The 20,083-nt window shown below is 50.6% G+C and overlaps 1 protein-coding gene and 1 long non-coding RNA gene across 4 annotated transcripts in view; one reads left to right on the top strand and one right to left on the bottom strand.

Moving 5' to 3' along the window:
- Positions 1–14,439, bottom strand: part of COL26A1 (collagen type XXVI alpha 1 chain) — a 164,225-nt gene extending 149,786 nt beyond the window's left edge. Inside the window, exon 1 of one of the 2 annotated variants that reach the window (XM_027527373.1) lies at positions 14,104–14,439. In XM_027527373.1, coding sequence (XP_027383174.1) covers positions 14,104–14,261 — 158 coding nt within the window. In that variant the 5' untranslated portion in view covers positions 14,262–14,439. The remainder of the gene's footprint in view (positions 1–14,103) is intronic. The other variant, XM_027527374.1, reaches the window with a different exon arrangement.
- On the top strand, positions 13,263–18,895 carry LOC113883553. 2 transcript variants are annotated; one of them, XR_003508677.1, is made up of 3 exons: positions 13,263–13,628; positions 15,205–15,295; positions 17,826–18,895. It is a non-coding gene; the product is annotated as an uncharacterized LOC113883553 (long non-coding RNA). The 2 variants fall into 2 exon arrangements; XR_003508676.1 differs by having other exon boundaries at positions 13,263–13,672.
- The last annotated feature ends 1,188 nt before the right edge of the window (positions 18,896–20,083 follow it).

Here is a 20,083-nt window from a genome sequence, read left to right as displayed (position 1 = left end):
TTGGCCGTGAAGACCTGAGCGGGGTCTAAGGGATTCAGAAAAACCAACTGGCCTCTCCCTTCTGTATTTCTCTGGCTCCCCTACAGCACCAGTAGGGGCAACTGCAGGGTGAGGTTGCAAATGACTCCCAGAAAGAGGGCCTCTGCAAAAGCTGGAAGCTACCATAACCACTGAGGCATTTAACCTTGACCCACTAGGCCAGCCTTCCCCAAAGCATAGCATCTGGGACCCCACCCAAACAACATGCTCCCCCAAAAAGGATCTGCTGGCCATAGATGTCTGTAAACCCCCGCTTCTTCCCAACCTCTGCAAGGCCCAGCAGCCCGCTGCCCACTCTGGGAAAGCCTTTATCACTTCATGGGGCGGCACAGAGTGTTTACTAGATATTGTTCCAAGCCCTTTGTGAATATAAACTCACCGAAGCCCCAGAACGACCTGAGGAGGGAAACACTGTGATTGTGCTCATTTTACAGATATGGAGACTGAGGCACAGAGAGGTCAGATGACTCGGTCAGAGCCACCCAGAGCCAGAATTCAGAGCCAGGCTGCCTGGCTTCAGAGCCTGCTCTTTACGCCCTCCCTCATTCTGAAGGAAACTCTCAAGTTTGGTTCACAAGCACTTCCCAGGCTGCTTCTCATAACTTCCATTAACACCTGACGGAACAAGCTTGGCAACGTCACTATGGGCGGCAGGGGAGCTGGCGGAGGCCAGCAGTCAGCGTGGCCAGCTCTGACCTTCCCACCCATCACTCTGGAGGTGGCTAGGGGTGGGGCAGACGGAGGCCCAGGAGGAGGGGGCCCCCCTGCCTCTCACCCGAGTGTTACAGAATTAACCTGGACTGGATCCAGCTCCTCTCAAGGTGGTCTCGTCAAGGCCACCAAAGAACCATTTCGACCCTGGGATGTTTCTGGGAGGCAGGGCAAGGAAGAACCAGGCAAGGAGGCTGGGGACTCCCTGATTCTTCAGAGAAGAGAACCGTGTTCTGTGTGTCTCCTACCCAAGGATCCGCTGCAGGATTCCCGAAAATCCTCTAACAGTTAGTTATTGTTACTCGATTCCCCTGCCCCAGGCAGAGTTGGTCCGTGTCCAGCTCGCACACTCGAAGCGGCAATGAAGTGTCGGACCAGTTCAAGCCAAGAGAAGCCTGGAGTCGTGTTCTTATTGCCATAGGAATTGTTTCTCTGGGAATGGATTTTAAAATAACAGAAAGGCTGGCGGGGTGGGGGGATGCGGCGGAGGGTGCGGGGGGCAGAGGGGACAGCGAGATGGAGGGCAAGGAGATGCAGAAAATCCGGGGGCCTGAGGGGAAGGCCTCACCAGATATTCACATTCAGCCCATTCTGTGTGATTTCCACCCACTCCTACTTCAAAGCTGGCTCAGATGGTAAAGAATCTGCCTGCAGTGCAGGAGACCTAGGTTGGATCCCTGGGTTGAGAAGATCCCCTGGAGAAGAGATTGGCAACCCATTCCAATATTCTTGCCTGGAGAATCCCATGGACAGAGGATCCTGGCGGGCTACTGTCCCTGAGGTCGCAAAGAGTTGGACACAACTGAGTGACTAACACTTTCACTTTTCACTTTCCTACTTCAAAGGAAGAAGCAGGACCCCCTAAAGCAGGGTCACCTTTGTGGCCCCCCTAAACACAGCTTCTAGAGCTGCTCGGTGGGGGCAAAGCGCAGACAAGGACCTCATGCCAGGACCTCTTAGAATGGCAGAGCTGCACGGGGGCAGAGGCCACCCCCTCAGCTTCCCGGAGGACGGAGATCAAGCCGCTTGTTCATTCACTTGCTCAAAAAGCAACCGTGGAACACCTGACACACGCAAGCCTGCCCTTGATGTTAAAAATACAAGTATTTGACAAAAACACAAGGTGTGTGAACACCATGCCGTGTTGCTTTTCAAAGCTGAGAATACACCGTGGAGCCTCTGCCAGGTTCCAGGGAGCCAAAGAGCCAGCTACCGGCCTCCCTCGGGCTCTGGGCAAGGCCAGGAGCTCGAGGCTACAATCTGCTCCCGCTGGTCCTCCGTCCACCGAGGGGCTCGATGCTGCCAGCCGCACAGACTCTGAGCACTCCTGTCTCAACTGCATCCCTACCGCCCCAGCCCTGTTTCGGGGTTCCTTACACAGTCCGTTAGCTGCTCCTCTCCTCTGGCTCTCTTTCTTCTGTCCCGTCTCCTCCACACCAGTAAAGCTGGCATGGGACCCACTGTGACCAAGTCTTGTTACAAAGCCCAGGTTCCTTAGGGTGGAAGAAAAGAGGCTTCGCCTTCAGATTCTGAAAGGCCTCATCTGCCCCACACTCCCAGCCCTCAGGCAGCTGCTTTGTCGCCTGAAACGCCCTTCCCAGTCACCTCCGCTCACCCTACAAGACCCACTTCAAAGGTGACTCTTCTCAAAAGACCTTGGCATGTAGCCTTGGTCCACCAGGCCAGCGTCTTCCAAGGTGTAGAGTCTGGAATGGGCTTCCCCGATGACTCAAGTAGTTAAGAATCCGACTGCATTGCAGGAGACACGGGTTCAATCCCTGGTTGGGGAAGATCCCCTGGAGGAGGGCATGGCAACCCACTCAGGTATTCTTGCCTGGGAAATCCCATGGACAGAGAAACCTGGTGGGCCACAGACCATGGGGTGGCAAAGAGTCAGACACGACTGAGGACGCACACACAAGCAGAGTCTGGAACATCATCTCAGCCAAAGGATTCTATGGCTTCCTAGGTTTGTGAAACCCCCCCTTCTTGGCACTCTTTGCAAGTTTAGCACACTACACTTCACAAGCATGAACAGAATGTTTATGACATATTTCTCAAAGCACTTTTAATTTTCACTCATCTAAGCCTACAACAACCTTACAAAGTAGATCACCCCCATTTTACAGAGGAGAAAACTTAGACATAAAGATGCCCAAACACCCATACACCTAGCTTCCCTAAATGGGTACTTGCTCATATGCCCCTTGCCTACCTGACCCACTTCGCACACATCTGTGTCACAGCAAGTTCCACTGCTTGCTCTGGGGGCTTCCCCAGCCAGCCTCTGAACTCATCAAGGGCAGAGGCTAAGTCTCAATCAGCAGTCATCTCACTACCCCGGCACTAAGCGTGCAGTGGGTGCTTGTTAGTAACTGTTTGAAGGTAAGGCTCCAGGCACCGTGGATCCAGTGGCAGGGACGAGGCCCATGAGCAGGCAGAAAGGACCATCCACTCACTCCTGTGGAATCAGCAGAGAGCCTCTCCCATACCAGGCTCAGGGCAGAGAGCCCCTGCCCCCAAGGCTCAGCCCCCAGCTCCAGCCTGCTGACTGACCCCGACCATGGACTGAGAAGGGTGGGTGATTAAACTCCCAGCTTGGATAAGCTCACGTGGGTCAGGGGCAGACAGCCCGGGCTCGGGGCACGGGCTGGCTCACAACCAGTCAGAGCTATGCTCGGAAGGAAACAGGTAAGAGAAATGATTCTATCTTCAGGAAAGGAGAACGGGAAGTGAATTCTTGGTACAAAGCCCATAGGCAACCACAGATACAGGAGGCACAGGAAACTGCCCAAAGAGAGGGAACAGAGCAATCCTGGAAGACTTCCTGAAGGAGGGGGGTTTGTGACCGCCCTAGAAGACGGTGGAGCCAGGATATGGGGTAGGAAGTGGACAGGACAAGCACCTCAGCTCAGCAGAAACAAGAAAGAGACTTCAGAGTCAGAGATGAGCCTAGAGGATGAGGCACAGGAACTGGGAAGAGGGCGGGTGGGAAGCCAAAAGACCCCTGCATTTCCCTAGAGCAAGGGGTCTCTCATTGCAGGTCCTAAGTCAGAGGGCCTGTGGAATCAATTTTCTGAGTCTTGGCAAGCATTTTTTTATGAACTAGATAGAATACAATAAAAAAGAAAGGATTACATATGGTAATAGTAAGCACGATTTTGTGAAACTTATTTCAAGGGTGAGTGTGTGTGTGTGTGTGTGTGTGTAAGTGCACACGCACAGACTCACGCACCATATAAAAGGTATTTCCTACTATGGGTCATGATGAAAGAATCTCAAAAAAAAACTCTGTTCTCCATGCAGTGCTCCTCAAACCTGGCTGCATCAAAGAAAAGAAAAAAAAAAAAAACACTTGGGGAGGCCATTAGATACAGCTCTCCAGGCCTTAGACTTCCTGAGTCTGCATGGGTCTGGTTATCCAATTCTTCAGTCTCCCCAGTTCATCCTGATGAGCCATTCGGTGCCCTGCTGTTTAGGGGATGCTGTATCGAAGACCAGCTAAATAATCTGTGGGACACAGTGCAAACTGAAGTTACGGGAGCCCTCGTTCAAAAAGCTGGATCAGTAAAGGTAGTATCTGTCTCTCTCCTTCTCAACCTGTCATTTGCTTAGTGTTTCGCGTGTGTTCCTTTATGCACAGAGATCCTCGTGGTTAGCAAGGGCAGACCCCTCCCTGCAACTCCACGGGGTGTAAGTGCACACACACGCCACCCTTCCCGCTGGCCAGTGGGCTGTAGCATCACTCAGGTCAGGGGCAGGGAAGTCAAACCAGGCATCTCCCCCTCCCAAGGGCCCATTTTCATAAGGCGGATGGGCACCCTTCCAGGGTATTACTGTCTCTCCCCAGGACATGCCAGGATCAGGGTGGCCAGAGGCTCTGCCCTGCTGAGTCACCCGCTGAGCACACTATGGCACTGCCAGTACAAGGCAGGGACTACAGCTGCCATGCCCCACTCCAGGGTGCCACAGGGTGCACGCACCCAATCCCAGCCCTCTCAGAGCGCACATCCAGGCTCCAGCCAGAGGCAGAGGGTGGGAGTGGTCACTGGGCAGGGGTGGAGAGAGGGGAGGCCAGATGGACCGGGGGTGCCAGAGGGTGGGGAGTGAGTAGCGGAGAACAAACACCAGGGAGGTGGTGGGAGGTGTTGAGAGGTGGGTCATGGTCAACGCTAAGGATCAAGTCCCTGGTGTGTCACGGTCCCATCAGACTTCTCTTACAGAGCACGCATTCAAGGCTATGAGTATTGAGAAGTGGGAGACAGTACTGGGAGACAAAGCACTGAACTCCAAGTGTGGACCCTGCTGAGCACTGCACCTTGGCCCCTGCACAGGTCCAAGGGCCCTGCCTGGGAAGCCGGGCAGAGGGAGGCAGGTGGGAGGCCCGGAGGAAGAAGGAAGAAATAGCCCGGGGCCAGCACTGTCAGCATATCAGGGTCAGACCCTTTCCAAAATCTTGACTGGCCAGAGAGTTTCTAAATGGAAAACCAAAAGCAGTCGCAAGTTCTGAACTCCATCCTGTCACTTCTTAGCACAGTGTGAAAATCGGTAAAAGCTCTGAAGGTCAGGCCAGAATACAGATGTGTTTCTAAAGGAGCCAGAACAAAATCCCTATGAGCCACCTTGGATCCTCCTTCCCCGAAGCTCCCCGTCATCTCTGGAAGGGATCTCTTCATCCCCAGCTACTGCGTGTCCCATGCCACTCGCCTGCAAAGTGACCCCCGGCAGGACCTGCATCCACTCTGAATTCATAGCCTCAGTGGGTCCTTGGTGGATACAATCTGGTTCACTCCACACAACTGGCAGGGACCAACTCTTCCTAACCCTGGGCCAGGCCCCCAACAGGCAGGTGATGTCCCCTCTGGTCCTCACAGTCTAACAGGAGACCGGAACATCTGGACACAGATGGCTTAGCTCAGTCACTGTGAACTTTTGTGGCCATGGTCTTCTGGGGAAAGGCCATCCAACTTTTGAGGATTTGGGGTACACGCATCCTTGCTCCTTCCCCAAGACTCACTCCACATCCCCCTAAAACTGCCTTAAACCTGGGCAAGAGGAGCCCCATCCTAGGCAGTAAGCTATTGTGGCCCCAATCTGGCCCCTTCTGGCCACATTCCACCCCACAGGGCACGGAGACCATGGGGCTGAGGGGATATGAGCCCACAGCCCCCCGAGAGCAAGTGTGGGTACCCAGGGGTCCAGAACTCCCTCCCCAGACACACTCAGGCAGGAGATATGACCAGGTGGCAGTGGTTGGGTGAGGAGCGGGTGGTGGGCTGGACGGGAGTGTCCAGGGTGTGTGGGTGAGGCTGGACCAGGGCAAGCTGTCCGGGGCACAAGGAGGGAAGAGAAGGGGGGTTATTCCTGCACTGCCAAGTCCCTGCACAAAATTCACCGAGGCAAGATTTCTAAAAGTGAGCCTCAACCCCCCACCCCCAGGTCATTAGGAGGGTGTGTTTGTCAAGGTCAGTGACAGAATTTATTTTAATAGTTTATAGTGTTAGACCCTCAGTGTCCAACTCTTTGCAATCCCATGGACTGTAGCCCGCTAGGCTCCTCTGTCCATGGGATTCTCCAGGCAAGAATACTGGAGTGGGTAGACCTTCCTTTTTCCAGGGGATCTTCCTGACCCAGGGATCAAACCCATGTCTCTCTCTTTTTTTTTTTTAAATTTTATTTTATTTTTAAACTTTACATAATTACATAATTGTATTAGTTTTGCCAAATATCAAAATGAATCCGCCACAGGTATACATGTGTTCCCCATCCTGAACCCTCCTCCCTCCTCCCTCCCCATACCATCCCTCTGGGTCGTCCCAGTGCACTAGCCCCAAGCATCCAGTATCGTGCATCGAACCTGGACTGGCATCTCGTTTCATACATGATATTTTACATGTTTCAATGCCATTCTCCCAAATCTTCCCACCCTCTCCCTCTCCCATAGAGTCCATAAAAACCCATGTCTCTTGCATTGCAGGCAGATTCTTTACCATCTGAGCCACCAGGGAAGCCCACTATATCTTTTAAACATTTAAACATACAATGTTCAGCTTTCCATCTGTGACCTCACAAATGTGAGGGGTGGGCGGAACTGACAGGTAGTATTGGCCAGGGAAGGCTGTTTTCATCCCCTCCCCAAGGCCATTTTGACCCAGCATCACTGAAGTGTCATCTTCAAACACACCCCCAAGAAAAACCTTCTGATGGGAATACAAAACAGTATAACTTCTATGATACTATCTGGCAGAATTATGCATGTATTTACCTTCTCACTCTGAAAGCCCACATTTTAAAATGTATCTTAAAGAGGCATCGGCAAAAATATGAAATGAAGGGCTTCCCTAGTGGCTCAGTGGTAAGGAATCCACCCGCCCATGCAGGAGACACAGGTTCGATCCCTGGTCCGTGAAGATTCCACGTGCCGAGGAGCTACTAAGCCCGTGCCTTAGGGCTTGGGAGCCACAACGACTGAGTCCACACACCCTACAGCTTGTGCTCCGCATCTAGAGAAGCCACCATAATGAGAAGTCCTCGCCCTACAACTCAAGGGTAGCCTCCGCTCGCCGCAAGTAGAGAAAAGCCTGTGCGGCAATGAAGACCCAGCACGGCCAAAAACAGAGCTTTTTAAAAAAAATTTTAAATATGAAATGAATAACTCACAAGGCTATTTACTGTGGCATTACATGCGACACAAAAGGTTAGAATAACACAATGTCTATTAGTAGGGGACTCGCTGAAAAAAACTACAGTCATTGGCACCACCAGGACTATAGAGCTACAAAAATGAATGCAGGCGAGATGAACATTCTGGAGACGGATGGGGGTGACAGGTAGACAACACTCAATGTATTTAATACCACTGAACTCCATACTTAAAGATGGTTAAGATTGTAAATTTTATGGTTGATGTAGCTAAAAAAAATTTTAACCACAAATTTTTAAATTGTGAAAAATAAAATGAATGCAGAAAGCTACCTATGCCTTGATCTACAGCAATCTCCACAGTCCATCGTGAAACAACAAAGCTAAGTGCAGAACAATATGCCTAGTACACCACCTCTGTATAAGACTTAGTTGCTCAGTCGTGTCCTACTCTTTGTCACCCCATGGACTATAGCCCACCAGGCTCCTCTGTCCATGGGGATTTCCAAGCAAGAATACTGGAGTGGGTTGCCATTTTCTTCACCGGGGGATCTTCCTGACCCAGGGATTGAATCCTCGTCTCCCACAAGTCTCCTGCATTGCAGGCAGATTTGTTTTACCGCTGAGCCGGGGGGAAGCCCTATAATCAACAAAACCTTAAACAAGGAGAATGCTAGCAAGGCCTAGTTTCTTCAAAATGAATTGAGAAGAAAAGAGAGAGGAAGAAGTGGGAACCTGTAGACAGCAGTATTCTGGTGGAGGTTTAAAACCCAATTCTCCAGGAGAAAAAAAAGTCATGTCCACCAGTACTAGTCAGCTTGGGCTGCCTTATCAAAATGCCACAGACTGAGTGGCTTAGACTCTAGACATTTATTTCTCAGATCTGGAGGCTGGGAAGTCCAAGATCAAGGTGCCAATTCAATTCCTGATAAGGACTATCTTTTTGGCTTGCGGACAGGCGACTCTGGGGTCTACACATGGGAAGGGAGAGTGAGAGAGGACACTCTAATCTCTCTTCCTCTTCTTATAAGGACACCATTCCCATCATGGGGACCCAACCCTCATGACCTCATCTAAATCTTCATCTTCATAATTATCTTCCAAAGGCCCCATCTCTAAATGCCATCACACCGAAAGTTAGGGTTTCAATATATGAATTGGGGGGGGGGGGGTGGAGGGAACATAAACATTCAATCCATAACACATGATCTAACAAGATCCACCAGACCAACTATGAAGCATTCTTACCCTCCCCCACTCTCCCAAATAAAAGATCCTTAAATCTAATCAAACTTTCACACCTAATCTCTAATATAGATGAGATACAGGGGATAGTGGATCAAATTATTTACACCACTTGGGAGTAGCCAGCCAAATCTAGAACTTGGGATCCTACAGGACAACTGGCCTTCTTCACCAAGTTAATGGCAGAAGGGGAAAAGCCTTCTTTTAAAGAAGAGGATGATTTTGGTCACTGCCTCCTGTTAGAACCGGACATGGAACAACTGACTGGTTCAAAACTGCAAAAGGAGTATATTGTCAGCCTCCTTATTTAACTTATATGCAGAGTACATCATGCCAAATGCTGGGCTGGATGAATCACAAGCTGGAATCGAGATTGCCAGGAGAAATATCAACTTCACATAGGCAAATGATCCCACTCTAATGGAAGAAAGTGAAGAGGAACTAAAGAGTCTCTTGATGACTGTGAAAGAGGAGAGTGAAAAAGCTGATTTGAAACTCAACATTAAAAAAACTAAGATCATGGCATTCGGTCCCATTACTTCATGACAAACAGAAGCGGGGAAAAGTGGAAGCAGTGACAGATTTTATTTTCTTGGGCTTCAAAATCACGGCGGATGGTGACTGCAGCCATGAAATTAGAAGATGTTTGCTCCTTGGAAGAAAAGCTATGACAAACCTAGACAGCATATTAAAAGGCAGAGACATCACTTTGTTGACAAAAGCCCATCTAGTCAAAGCTATGGTTTTTCCAGTAGTCATGTACGGATATGAGAGTTGGTCTGTAAAAAAGGCTGAATGCCGAAGAACTGATGCTTTTGAGTTGTGGTGCTGGAGAAGACTCTTGAGAGTCCCTTGGACAGCAATGGAATCAAACAGGTCAATCCTAAAGGAAATTAACCCTGAATATTCATTGGAAAAACTGTTGCTGAAGTTGAAGCTCCAATACTTTGACCACCTGATGTGAAGAGTCGACTCATTAGAAAAGATCCTGATCCTGGGAAAGACTGAACCCAAAGGAGAAGGGCGTGGCAGAGCATGAGCTGGTTAGAGAGCATCACTAACTCAATGGACATGAATTGAGCGAACTCCGGGAGACAGTGGAAGACAGAGGAGCCTGGCATGCTGCAATCCATGACCTCGAAAACAGTTGGCTATGACTTAGTGACTAAATAACAACAACAAAGAAGAGGTTCTGTCTCTCAGTCCTGTCCCACCCTCTCTGACCCCATGGACTGCCGCACGCCAGGCTTCCCTGCCAAAAAAATTAAGACAAAAGAAGCAGTGAAGACAGTTGGTCCATGGGAAGCCTTCCTCCTCCTACCACCATTTTCCAGAGCAGTGAATTCCAAAGTATCTGAGAATTCCTCTTTAGACTTTGGCTTTCCACGTTGATTTCCTTCAGGATTAACTGGTTTGATCTCCTTGCAGTCCAAGGAACTCTCGAGAGTCTTCTCCAGCACCACAATTCAAAAGCATCAATTCTTCGGCGCTCAGCCTTCTTTATGGACCAACTCTCACATTCGTACATGACTACTGGAAAAACCATAGCTTTGACTATCCGGACCTTTGAGTATACGGAGCAATTACTCCTCAAGGTTGGAAGATCAGACCTACTTTTTTAACCATCCATTAGCTTACTGTATAACCTGTAAACATTCAGCCCTGCAGCATGTGGTCTCCCTTTGTCCTCAAGCCTCACACCCTGTGCAGGAGGAACAGGTTTACAGAACAAGCCATTCTCCAGGGCAGAAGCAAAAGCAACTCTGTCCCTCACCCCTGCCCATGATCCCACCCTGTGGGTGTATTCATTCCTTCCTCTGCTTAAAATCTGGGCAGATCTTCACCACTCTTCTGGTTTCTCTTAGCAGAACCTTCTCACTCCAAGAATTAATATTAAAACTCTTATTCAAATTAAAACCTCTCCCTCCCCAGCTGAGAACTGTGCACCCAGAATGGGGTGGAGGGGCCCTTTCTCTGGTTTTCACTCCTCATGCTCTGATCACTCACTGCTGTGTTGGGCCCTTTAGAGTTGGATACAGAGATGAGCAGGTGATAACAGATGAGACGTCTGATCACCATCTGTGAAAGGGAGGGAGGGAATGATCGGGGGAGGGAGGCAGGAAGAAGACTGAAATACACAAGCTGATGGCTCACAGGGTAAAGAAACCACCTGCCGAGCCAGAGACCTGGGTTCAATCCCTGAGTTGGGAAGATACCCTGGAGAATGGAACAGGTACCCACTCCAGTATCCTGGCCTGGAGAATTCTTGAACTGTATAGCCCTTGGGGTCACGAAGAGGGAGACATGACTGAGCGACTTTCACTTTCACTTCAAAGAGCTTCACCAGTGTGTTAGCCTTATTCAGGTCCAATGGAAGGACTAGGGTGTGGAGCTGGGGGCTCCATCCTTATGCAAGCCTCCTGGTCAATTAATGTCACATTTCCCCTTAGCTTTTACTTGGCATCTGAACCCTTTGTGGCTGACAAAAGTCATTAGTGGCCCAAACACAGGGCTGCAAGATTTTACTGGAAATGGGTCTCTAAGGAATTGATGTCCTCTTCTTTCTGCCAAAATAGCTTCATCAGGGGGCCCACGCTGGGCTTGTGATGGAGGTGACCAGAGCAGAGCACCGCTGCATAAAAAGCAAGATGCACCCAAAACATGTCAGACCCAGATGCCCAGTCCAGGAGGGCAGGCACAGGCACATACACACACAGAGAAAAGAGAACACAGGACCAATAACCGTGAAATAAGAGAAGACCATTTGTCAAGAAACAGTGCTGTCACCCTGCCCATCAACTGAAACCAAGCCACTGTAAACATACGTATGGAGCCAAGCAGAGGCCAACGCTGTGAAGAACCCAGTGCCAAACGCTGTCCCCAAGCCTTCTGCTTCTAGAGTGAATCAGACTCAGGAACGTGTGACACCAGCCCACAACTCGCCCAGACCCGAATCTAGTGCCTGCAGTGCCCACGCAGGCCTTCGGGTGGAAAGGCTCAGCCAGGCTCCAAAGCAACTATCTCAACCTGCCCCAAGCCTCCTCAACACCTCCCAGTATCCCATTTGGAAACCCATTTTCCACCCATTCATCCAGTTCCTCCCTGAACATAATACACCTTCTCCCTGCTCCCATCCTGGTGGAAAGAGTTCTGTGAGATGACATTTGTTTGGGACTCTTTTTATTGGTGCCAAAACCATCCTTTCCAAATTATCTCTGGAAGTCCCCGAGTTCCAATCTACCAAATGCCAGAACCCACATCCCCCATTCACTGGCTCCCTGCATGGAGTTCCCATCTGGTCCCTCTCAGCACGCACAGTCCAGGCTGCAGGAGCCTTTTACACCTCCCCTCCCCACCCCCAACACACACACACACATACACTTTTGAACTACAAAAGTAATACACGGGTATATGCTCCTTGTAAAATATGCAAACAAGACACAAGCAGACGGAGCGGGGGCGAAGGTGGAGGGAATGGGAGTTCTCTTTCACTCTCTCTTCTGACCTGGTCAAGCCCAGGTCTCTCCATATGGGAAACTGCCAAAAATGGTTTCCTACCAACTTGATATGCGCTCCCCAGGTCGCACAGTGGTAAAGGATCCACCTGCCAAAGCAGGAGACACAGGAGAAGTGGGTTCAATCCCTGGGTCGGGAAAATCCCCTGGAGGAGGAAATGGCAATCCACTCCAGTAGTCTTGCCTGAAAAAATCCCATGGACAGAGGAGCCTGACAGGCTACAGTCCATGGAGTCGCAAAGAGTCAGACATGACTGAGCACACACAGTATTATTATTACCAACTGTATACATATATATATATATACACACATACATCTACATATAGATTGAATTTTTCATAAGTGAGAGATCTTAAACATATCATTTTTCAACTTGAAAAACTTAGATTTTAAAATATTCTCCTATGCAAGTGTGCATTTTCCACACTACTCTGGGTGTTTGGAGAATAGTACTAATAGAAGCCTTGGGGGAGCATTTCCAAACAAAATGAAGGAAATAAAATTGCATGCAAAATATTCCAGAAGTACTTTTATATGCTCTTCTGAGAACCGCTTGAACCAAACATGCAGTGTACCGACACAAAGCATCCAGGTCTCCTCAATACAAGGCACTGCAGGAATTCGCCTTGGTCGCCCTGCCAGGCTTGGTAAACACCAGGGAGCACAAAAGAACCGGGACCTGTCGCTTCTTGCCTTGCTGCGTAAACGATAAGCCCCGCGGTACCCTAGAAAGCACAGGATTTGGAGAAAGAAGACAGGAGGTGCGTCCTGAGTTGCCACTGAACCTGGGGACCTCTCTCGGAGCCCATGTTCCCTCGGTTAAAGAAAAGACAATATTATACTCTAATCGCTAACCCTGGGGTGGTTTTAGGATCAAAAGAGACGGGTGGCACCAACGCAGGATGTATTCAAGAACGGTAACACAGCTGTGTGAGTCGTAATTACTATTAAATGGGAAAGGCTAAATTCCGGCGAGTTGCGCAAACGAAAAGACTTGGCAACTTCTACTCGCGGGCTCACGCGTTTTCTGGGGGGATTCAATCACGGATTGAGGAGACGCTGCCCGAACCGTCCTGGGGTGGCCAGCGCGCCACCTGCCGGCAGAGGAGGTGGCCGCGGGTGGGTCCCGGCACCGCGGGCTCGGGGACCCAGCTCCCTCTCCCAGGCCGCCGCGGACTCTTGCGATCCGAGCCGGGTCCCCGTTCCCCGGTGGCTGGGGAGCCGCAGCCCAGGCTGCTCCGCGGGCCCAGCCCCAAAGGCCGGATGGAGTCGCCCCTCCGGTGTCTCTGGCGGCCGGCGTGCGAGTAGGGGGCCCGGATGCAAGGCCTTGGCGTCGCGGGAACCTGCTCCCCAACACAAAGCCGCGGCCGCGCAGGTGAGCGCGGCGGAGCCACGTGAGCCGGTGAACTTGCAGGAACTGGGCCACCGAGCCCCAGCCAACCACGGTCGCCCCACTCCGCGCACCCCCGCCGCAGGTTTGAGCTGCCTTCGCTCGGATTCGGGAGCCGAAGGGGCGAAGGTTCGGAGAGCAAGGAAACGAAGGGGGGTGGGCGCGGCCAGAGACCACCCCAGTCTCAGCCCCGCACCTCCGGTCCCCAGGCCCCGCGCCCTCAGCCCCCACAGTCTGTGCCCCTAGCACGCGATCACCCTTGTCTTCACCCCCCAGTCGTCGACCGTCCTGCGCCCCCAGCCCCCAATCCCACCCTCCCAAGCCCCAGACTCCACCTCCGCGCCCCCAGCCCCGGACCGCCCGGAGTCCCCAGGCCCCCTGTTCTCAACCACCCGGCGTCCCCAGCCCCGGCCGCCCGCGCCCCCACCCCCCAACCCCATGATCTGCAGCCCCTAAGCCCCCACCCCCGCGCGCCTCCAGACCCGGGCTTCCCCAAATCCCCCGGGCCCGCCGCCCGCACCCTCACCCCACCCCCCGCCCCCCACCCGCCGGCTACTCACCGGCGGCCCCCGTAGCCGCTGCCGGGGGAGCCGGAGCCCGGGTCAGGATAGGCGTGCTGCTGCAGGGCCGCGGCCGGGAAGGGGTAGAGGAAGCCGGTGGCCAACGCCGACCCGCAGAGGCAGCAGCACGCCCAGGGCAGGAGCAGAGCCAGCTTCATCTTGCGCGGCCGCCCGCGGGGACCCGGAGTCCCGGGCGGGAGGACGGTCGGGAGCGCACCGGCGGCCCCCGCCGGAGCCGAGCTAGCGCGCCGACGAGCGAGCGGAGCCCGGGTCCGAGCTGGAAGTGCCTGGGGGGCGCCCACGCCTCTCAGGGCCGCCTTTTCAAATTCGGCGAGGTGGGCTCTGCGCCGTCAAAGGGGGCGTGGGGCTTTCTCATTAACCCTCGGCAGTCCGGGGCCGAGGAGGCGCCAGTGGAGGCCGAGTCGGGGGAGAGGGTGTTCCTGCTCCGCTAGGGGTCCCGGGACCCGCGCGCCCCAAAAGCCAGACTTTGTGCCTGGGTCCTTGCACACAAGCTCCTTAGAAACCTCCCAACCAAACCTTCAGGTCGCAGACCTTCTGGAGCACCCACCCTGTTCCTGGCATGCTCTCCTGGGCAGTGTGTTTTAATCCCTACAACATGGTTGTCTGTATTAGGTGGTGCCAGTCCCATCTTTCAGAGGTACAAACTGATGCTCAAAAACGTTAGGCAGGAAAGACACGCTCCTTGTCCAAGGCTCTTTGAACTAAATCGTTTCGCATCCAGATGTCTGCAGAATCATCTCCCATTTTAACCTCCAGACTCTGTCACCTGCCAGCTGTCTAAGCCAAGAAGATACTTCTGAGGAAGGAGGCATTCCGTATGGGGTGCAAAGTTGTCCCTAGACTCACAGATTTGTGAAGCATCATATCTGGGAAGGAGCTGGGGGAAGGCGTGATACAATCCCACCTTTTACAGGTGTGAGAACTGGGTCCCAGATCACACACTGAGCCCAAGACCAGCCTGACCCCAAGTTGGTGTTTTCTGGACCACGTTATCCCCTCGGGGCTTGTACCAGCATAAAGGGCCAGTGGGAGCTGAAATCCAGCCTGTGCCCCACTCCCCAGGTTGACATCTTTTTCCAGTTCTCCCCACAGCATCCTAGGGGCTGGCAGAGGCCCTGAAGCTGACTCTAAGCCTGCTAACAGTGGGAAGCTCCTAGTTCCTAAAATGCAGGTAGGACTGGAGAGAAGCCATCAAGAATGGAAATGCTTGGTGGACTGTGACCCATTTTATAGAAGAACTCTGGGGTTGTTGTTAGAAGAAGAACAGGAAGATGCTGTTGAAAATGTGGAGGGAAAGCCCAGGTTCCATGGCTCTTACCCTCCTGTTACATATCTCAGTGTGTATCCATATATACAATTCCCATATGTACCTTCTTGAGGGCTTCCCTCATAGCTCAGTCAGTAAAGAATCTGCCTGCAATGCAGGAGACCCGGGTTCAATTCCTGGGTTGGGAAGATCCTCTGGAGAAGGAAATGGCAACCCACTCCAGTATTCTCGCCTGGAGAATCCCATGGACAGAGGAGCTTGGTGGGCTACAGCCCAAGGGATGGCAAGAGTCAGACACAACTTAGCGACTAAACCACCACCACCACCACACTCTCATGAGTACAAGCCCCAAGATTTCATATCCAGTCCTCTTCACCCTTTCCCTAAACCGCCCATCCTTATCCACTCAATTCCCTCGAATCCTGCCTGGGCTTTTTGTCTTATTTTCTTTTTTTACTATTTCAGTTCAATTCAGTTCAGTCACTCAATCGTGTTCAACTCTTGGCGACCCCATGGACTGCAGCTCGCCAGGCTTCCCTGTCCATCTCCAACTTCTGGAGTCTACTCAAACCCATGTCCATCATGTCAGTGATGCCATCCAACCATCTCATCCTCTGTCGTCCCCTTCTCCTCCCACCTTTGATCTTTCCCAGATCAGGGTCTTTTCCAATGAGTTGGTTCTTCGAATCAGGTGGCCAAAGTATTGAAGTTTCAGCTTCAGCATCAGTCCTTTCAATGAATATTCAGGACTGATTTCCTTTAGGATGGACTGGTTGGATCTCCTTGCAGTTCAAGGGACTCTCAAGAGTCTTCTCTAACACCATAGTTCAAAAGCATCAATTCTTTGGTGCTCAGCTTTCTTTATAATCCAACTCACACCCATACATGACTACTGGAAAAACCATAGCTTTGACTAGATGGACCTTTGTTGGTAAAGTAATGTCTCTGCTTTTTAGTATGCTGTCTAGGTTGGTTATAGCTTTTCTTCCAAGGAGCAAACGTCTTTTAATTTCATGGCTGCAGTCACCATCCGCAGTGATTTTGGAGCCCAAAAAAATAAATAAGATTTTAAATCTACTCTCTCTGTTTCATTGTTTCCCCATCTATTTGCCATGAAGTGATGGGACTGGATGCCATGATCTTAGTTTTCTGAATGTTGAGCTTTAAGCCCACTTTTTCACTCTCCTCTTTCACTGTCATCAAGACACTGTTTAGTTCTTCACTTTCTGCCATAAGGGTGGTGTCATCTGCATATCTGAGGTTATTGATATTTCCCCCAGAAATCTTGATTCCAGCTTGTGCTTCATCCAGCCCAGCATTTCTCATGATGTACTCTGCATATAAGTTAAATAAGCAGGGTGACAATATACAGCCTTGACGTATTCCTTTCCCGATTTGGAACCAGTCTGTTGTTCCATGTCCAATTCTAACTGTTGCTTCTTGACCTGCATGCAGATTTATTTTTTAATTTCCTTGGCTGTATCAGGTCTTACTTGTGGCACATGAGCTTCTCTAGTTGTGGCACACGGGCTTAGTTGCCCTGCACTTGTGGGCTCTTAATTCCCCGACTAGGAATCAAACCCATGTCCCCTGTATTGGAAGGTGGATTCTTAACACTGGACCACCAGGGAAGTCCCATGCCTCAGCCTTTCAAATGGGACTTCCACACTTCCCAAGTCCGGAGTTTCCACCTAGGAATAAGGATGCATAGAGTCCATCTCCGAGTGGACGGCCCCCTAATGGGAAACATCACTTGGACCGAGGACCACTTTCTTCATCTTGCCCTCCATCCCTTTCTCAAGGCCTAAAAGATCTGGAGAATTTGGGTTATCAGGGGATGTTCAGTGCCTCCCCCAAAAGGAATCTGGACTGTGTTCCTTGGGCTGTTTTCCAACACCCAATAAATGATGAGGTCATCCCTCCCCCCGCCAGGAATTTGTGAGCATCTGTCTTCTTCCTCTCCCTCCTTCACTTGCATAATGAGACCTTAAAGACCAGAGGAATTCCATGTTGCTATAAATTGGCTTTATTCTGTAGGCATTGCAGTAGAGGAACAAGAGTTCACTTTTTATCTTAAACTCATTTTTCCAGTGCCATGGGCGGCACCTAAGCTAGAGGGACCAAGGAGAGAAAGGGATAACACTCTTCCATAACTGCAGATTCTTTTAGAATGAAAAGCTTTAGGGAAAGAATTAATACATCCCAGAAACTTCAGAACTAAGGAGGTTGGTTGAGTTTGGTCCTCTATTTCACCTATAAGACAAAAAGTTCACTCTGGCCCCGTGAATGTATATTGAGAAACTTCTGCATGCCCAGCACTCGGCTGGGTGCAGTGCATGCTCTAAGAGAAGCAAGTAACATATTTTTCACCCTCAGGGTGCTTACATTATTTTTTAGGAAGAGTTAAAATAACTTTTTTTTTTTCCTTCAACAGCATGGACTTCCCTGGTGGTCTAGTGGTTAAGAATCTGCCTGCTAATGCAGAGGACACAGATTCAATTCCTAGTCCAGGAAGATCCCACATGCCACGGAGCAACTAAGCCCATGTGCCTAGAGCCCGTGCTCCGCAACAAGAGAAGCCACCACGATGAGAAGCCCATGCACCGCAACTAGAGAGGAGCCCCCACCCGCAGCAACTAATGAAAGCCACGAGCAGCAACGAAGATCCAGCACCGCCATGAGTAAATAAATAGCTTTGTTTAAACCAGCCGGAAGTCTGGACAAATGCTCTGATAACAAAAGGAGATTCCATTTAGAGGGCAAGGGATAAAAATGCAAAGATGCCAAAACTCAAGAAAAGAAATGTGATATCACAGGTCACTCAGACCCAGAAGCCCCAGGTCTGCTCCTGGTGTCCCTGCTGACTTGCTGGGTGACCTAGAGTAAACCCCTTCCCTCTCTGGTCCTTCATTTGGAAAATGAAGAGTGGACTGGCTCGTTTCTAAAGTCTTTTCCAGTACCCGCCCCCGCCTCCAAAGAGGGCATGGGAGCCAAGAGAGTGGAGAAGAATTCTCCATTCTTAGAATGTGTGGTATCACATGGAATATGTAGTATCACATTCTAATCCCTCCCTCACCTCCAGAGGACACCAGGTAATAGGGTTCAATTCCAAAGGGTTCCAGCTGTGTGACCTTGGACAAGTTACTTAACCTCTCTGAGCTTCTACATCTGTAAAATCAGAATAACAGTACCCAATGTATGGGTTTGGTAAAATAATTCAGTGAATTATTCACACACAGTTCTTGGAATCATGTGCCTGATGCATTGTAATGTTCAATAAATGTTAATGGTTATTATTTGCAGAGCTTTGGTGAGGGATTAAAATTAAACTATGCCCCTCTCTTCCCTTCTCAAACCCCCAAGTGGGCTCATAACCCAGGAGCGCTGGGAGCTTTCTTAGAAGAATCTGGAGCCTGGGATAAATCTGGTATATCTTTCTCTGTGGTCAATAATTTAAAGCAAAACTTCATTTTAAAACAAATACAGGAACATCATTGAGTAGAATGTGCCATTTGCATTATTTTTCAAGATTAAACATAATTGGGGGTGGCGGCAAGAGTGGGGAAGTTTGAGCAGCCCTGAAATAAAGGGGCTTCTGGTGTCCTCAGAAAGATCCAGGGACTCCTCAGATTCTAGCCACCCCAGCATGTCTCTGGTTCACACTCCACACAAGTACTCATCTCTGTATATCTAAACTATGCCCACGGCACTCACTGAATACGTGTTAAAGCCTCACGAGAGGCAGAAGCCACTGTTCCCAAGAGTCCAAGAAGTCAAGCATTAAAGCCTTGGAGTTGGTATCCAGCTCGTACTGCTGGCTCCCTCTCCCTAGTTCCGTGGCAATCTTGGGGCATCACCTAGCCCCTCCCCCCAGGACCTCAATAAAATGGAAACTGGACAGATAAGGGTCATCAGAGTGCCACTGAGCCCTTAACTCCTTGACCACTCACCACAACTCTGACACAGACCATCAGGCTTCTCATAATCTCCCCATTTTTCATATGAGGAGAAGAGAGAAGTGATTTGTCTGTGATTTTGTGCTCTCTCGCCGGTCTGCAAGTTCAAAAGACCCTTAGAAACGGGCTTGTTTGTACAAAGAGGGATCAGATTTCTTGGTGGAAGTAGACAAGCCCCCCAACACACACACATACACACACACCCTCGAGAAGTGGGCTCCTCTGCAACTGTTTCCAGGCCTTTCTGATAAGAAAATATCAGTCAGCATCCTCTTGGGCAGACAAAAAGCAGATATTCGCTTCTGCTGAAGTCAGCAAAAAGACCAACTGAACAGAGAAGTAAATACTCATCAAGCTGAAGCCAAGGTAAATATTGACCTTCTGGCATGATAAATCCTCCTGTTAATCTAAAACAGAAATCTCCCCTCCCCCACCAGTCCCCTTCTAGGACACAAATCCTGTAATTCTCCCAGAAGTTCAGGGAAGCAGTGGTAGAGACCGGCTGGTTTTCATACTGATTGCTCCAACAGCCCTCCCTCCCAGCTGTTCCAGATCCCAGACCGGCACAGGAGCGGGCTGGATTGACTCAAGGTGGCTATACAGTCGCAACAAAGGGGCTTCTTTGTTTTGTTCCAAGCTCACTGTACTTGGCCAGGGGCAAAATACGAGCAGCGCATGGGTAGAATGGAAGATGCTGACTCTGTTTTCTTCTTTACCTGGACACCCGTAAAATTCC

The sequence above is a fragment of the Bos indicus x Bos taurus genome, chromosome 25 (assembly GCF_003369695.1).
Source record: "Bos indicus x Bos taurus breed Angus x Brahman F1 hybrid chromosome 25, Bos_hybrid_MaternalHap_v2.0, whole genome shotgun sequence".
Lineage (NCBI taxonomy): Eukaryota > Metazoa > Chordata > Mammalia > Artiodactyla > Bovidae > Bos > Bos indicus x Bos taurus.
Note: the sequence above shows the minus strand (reverse complement) of the source record. Positions and strands in the feature narration are given on the sequence as shown.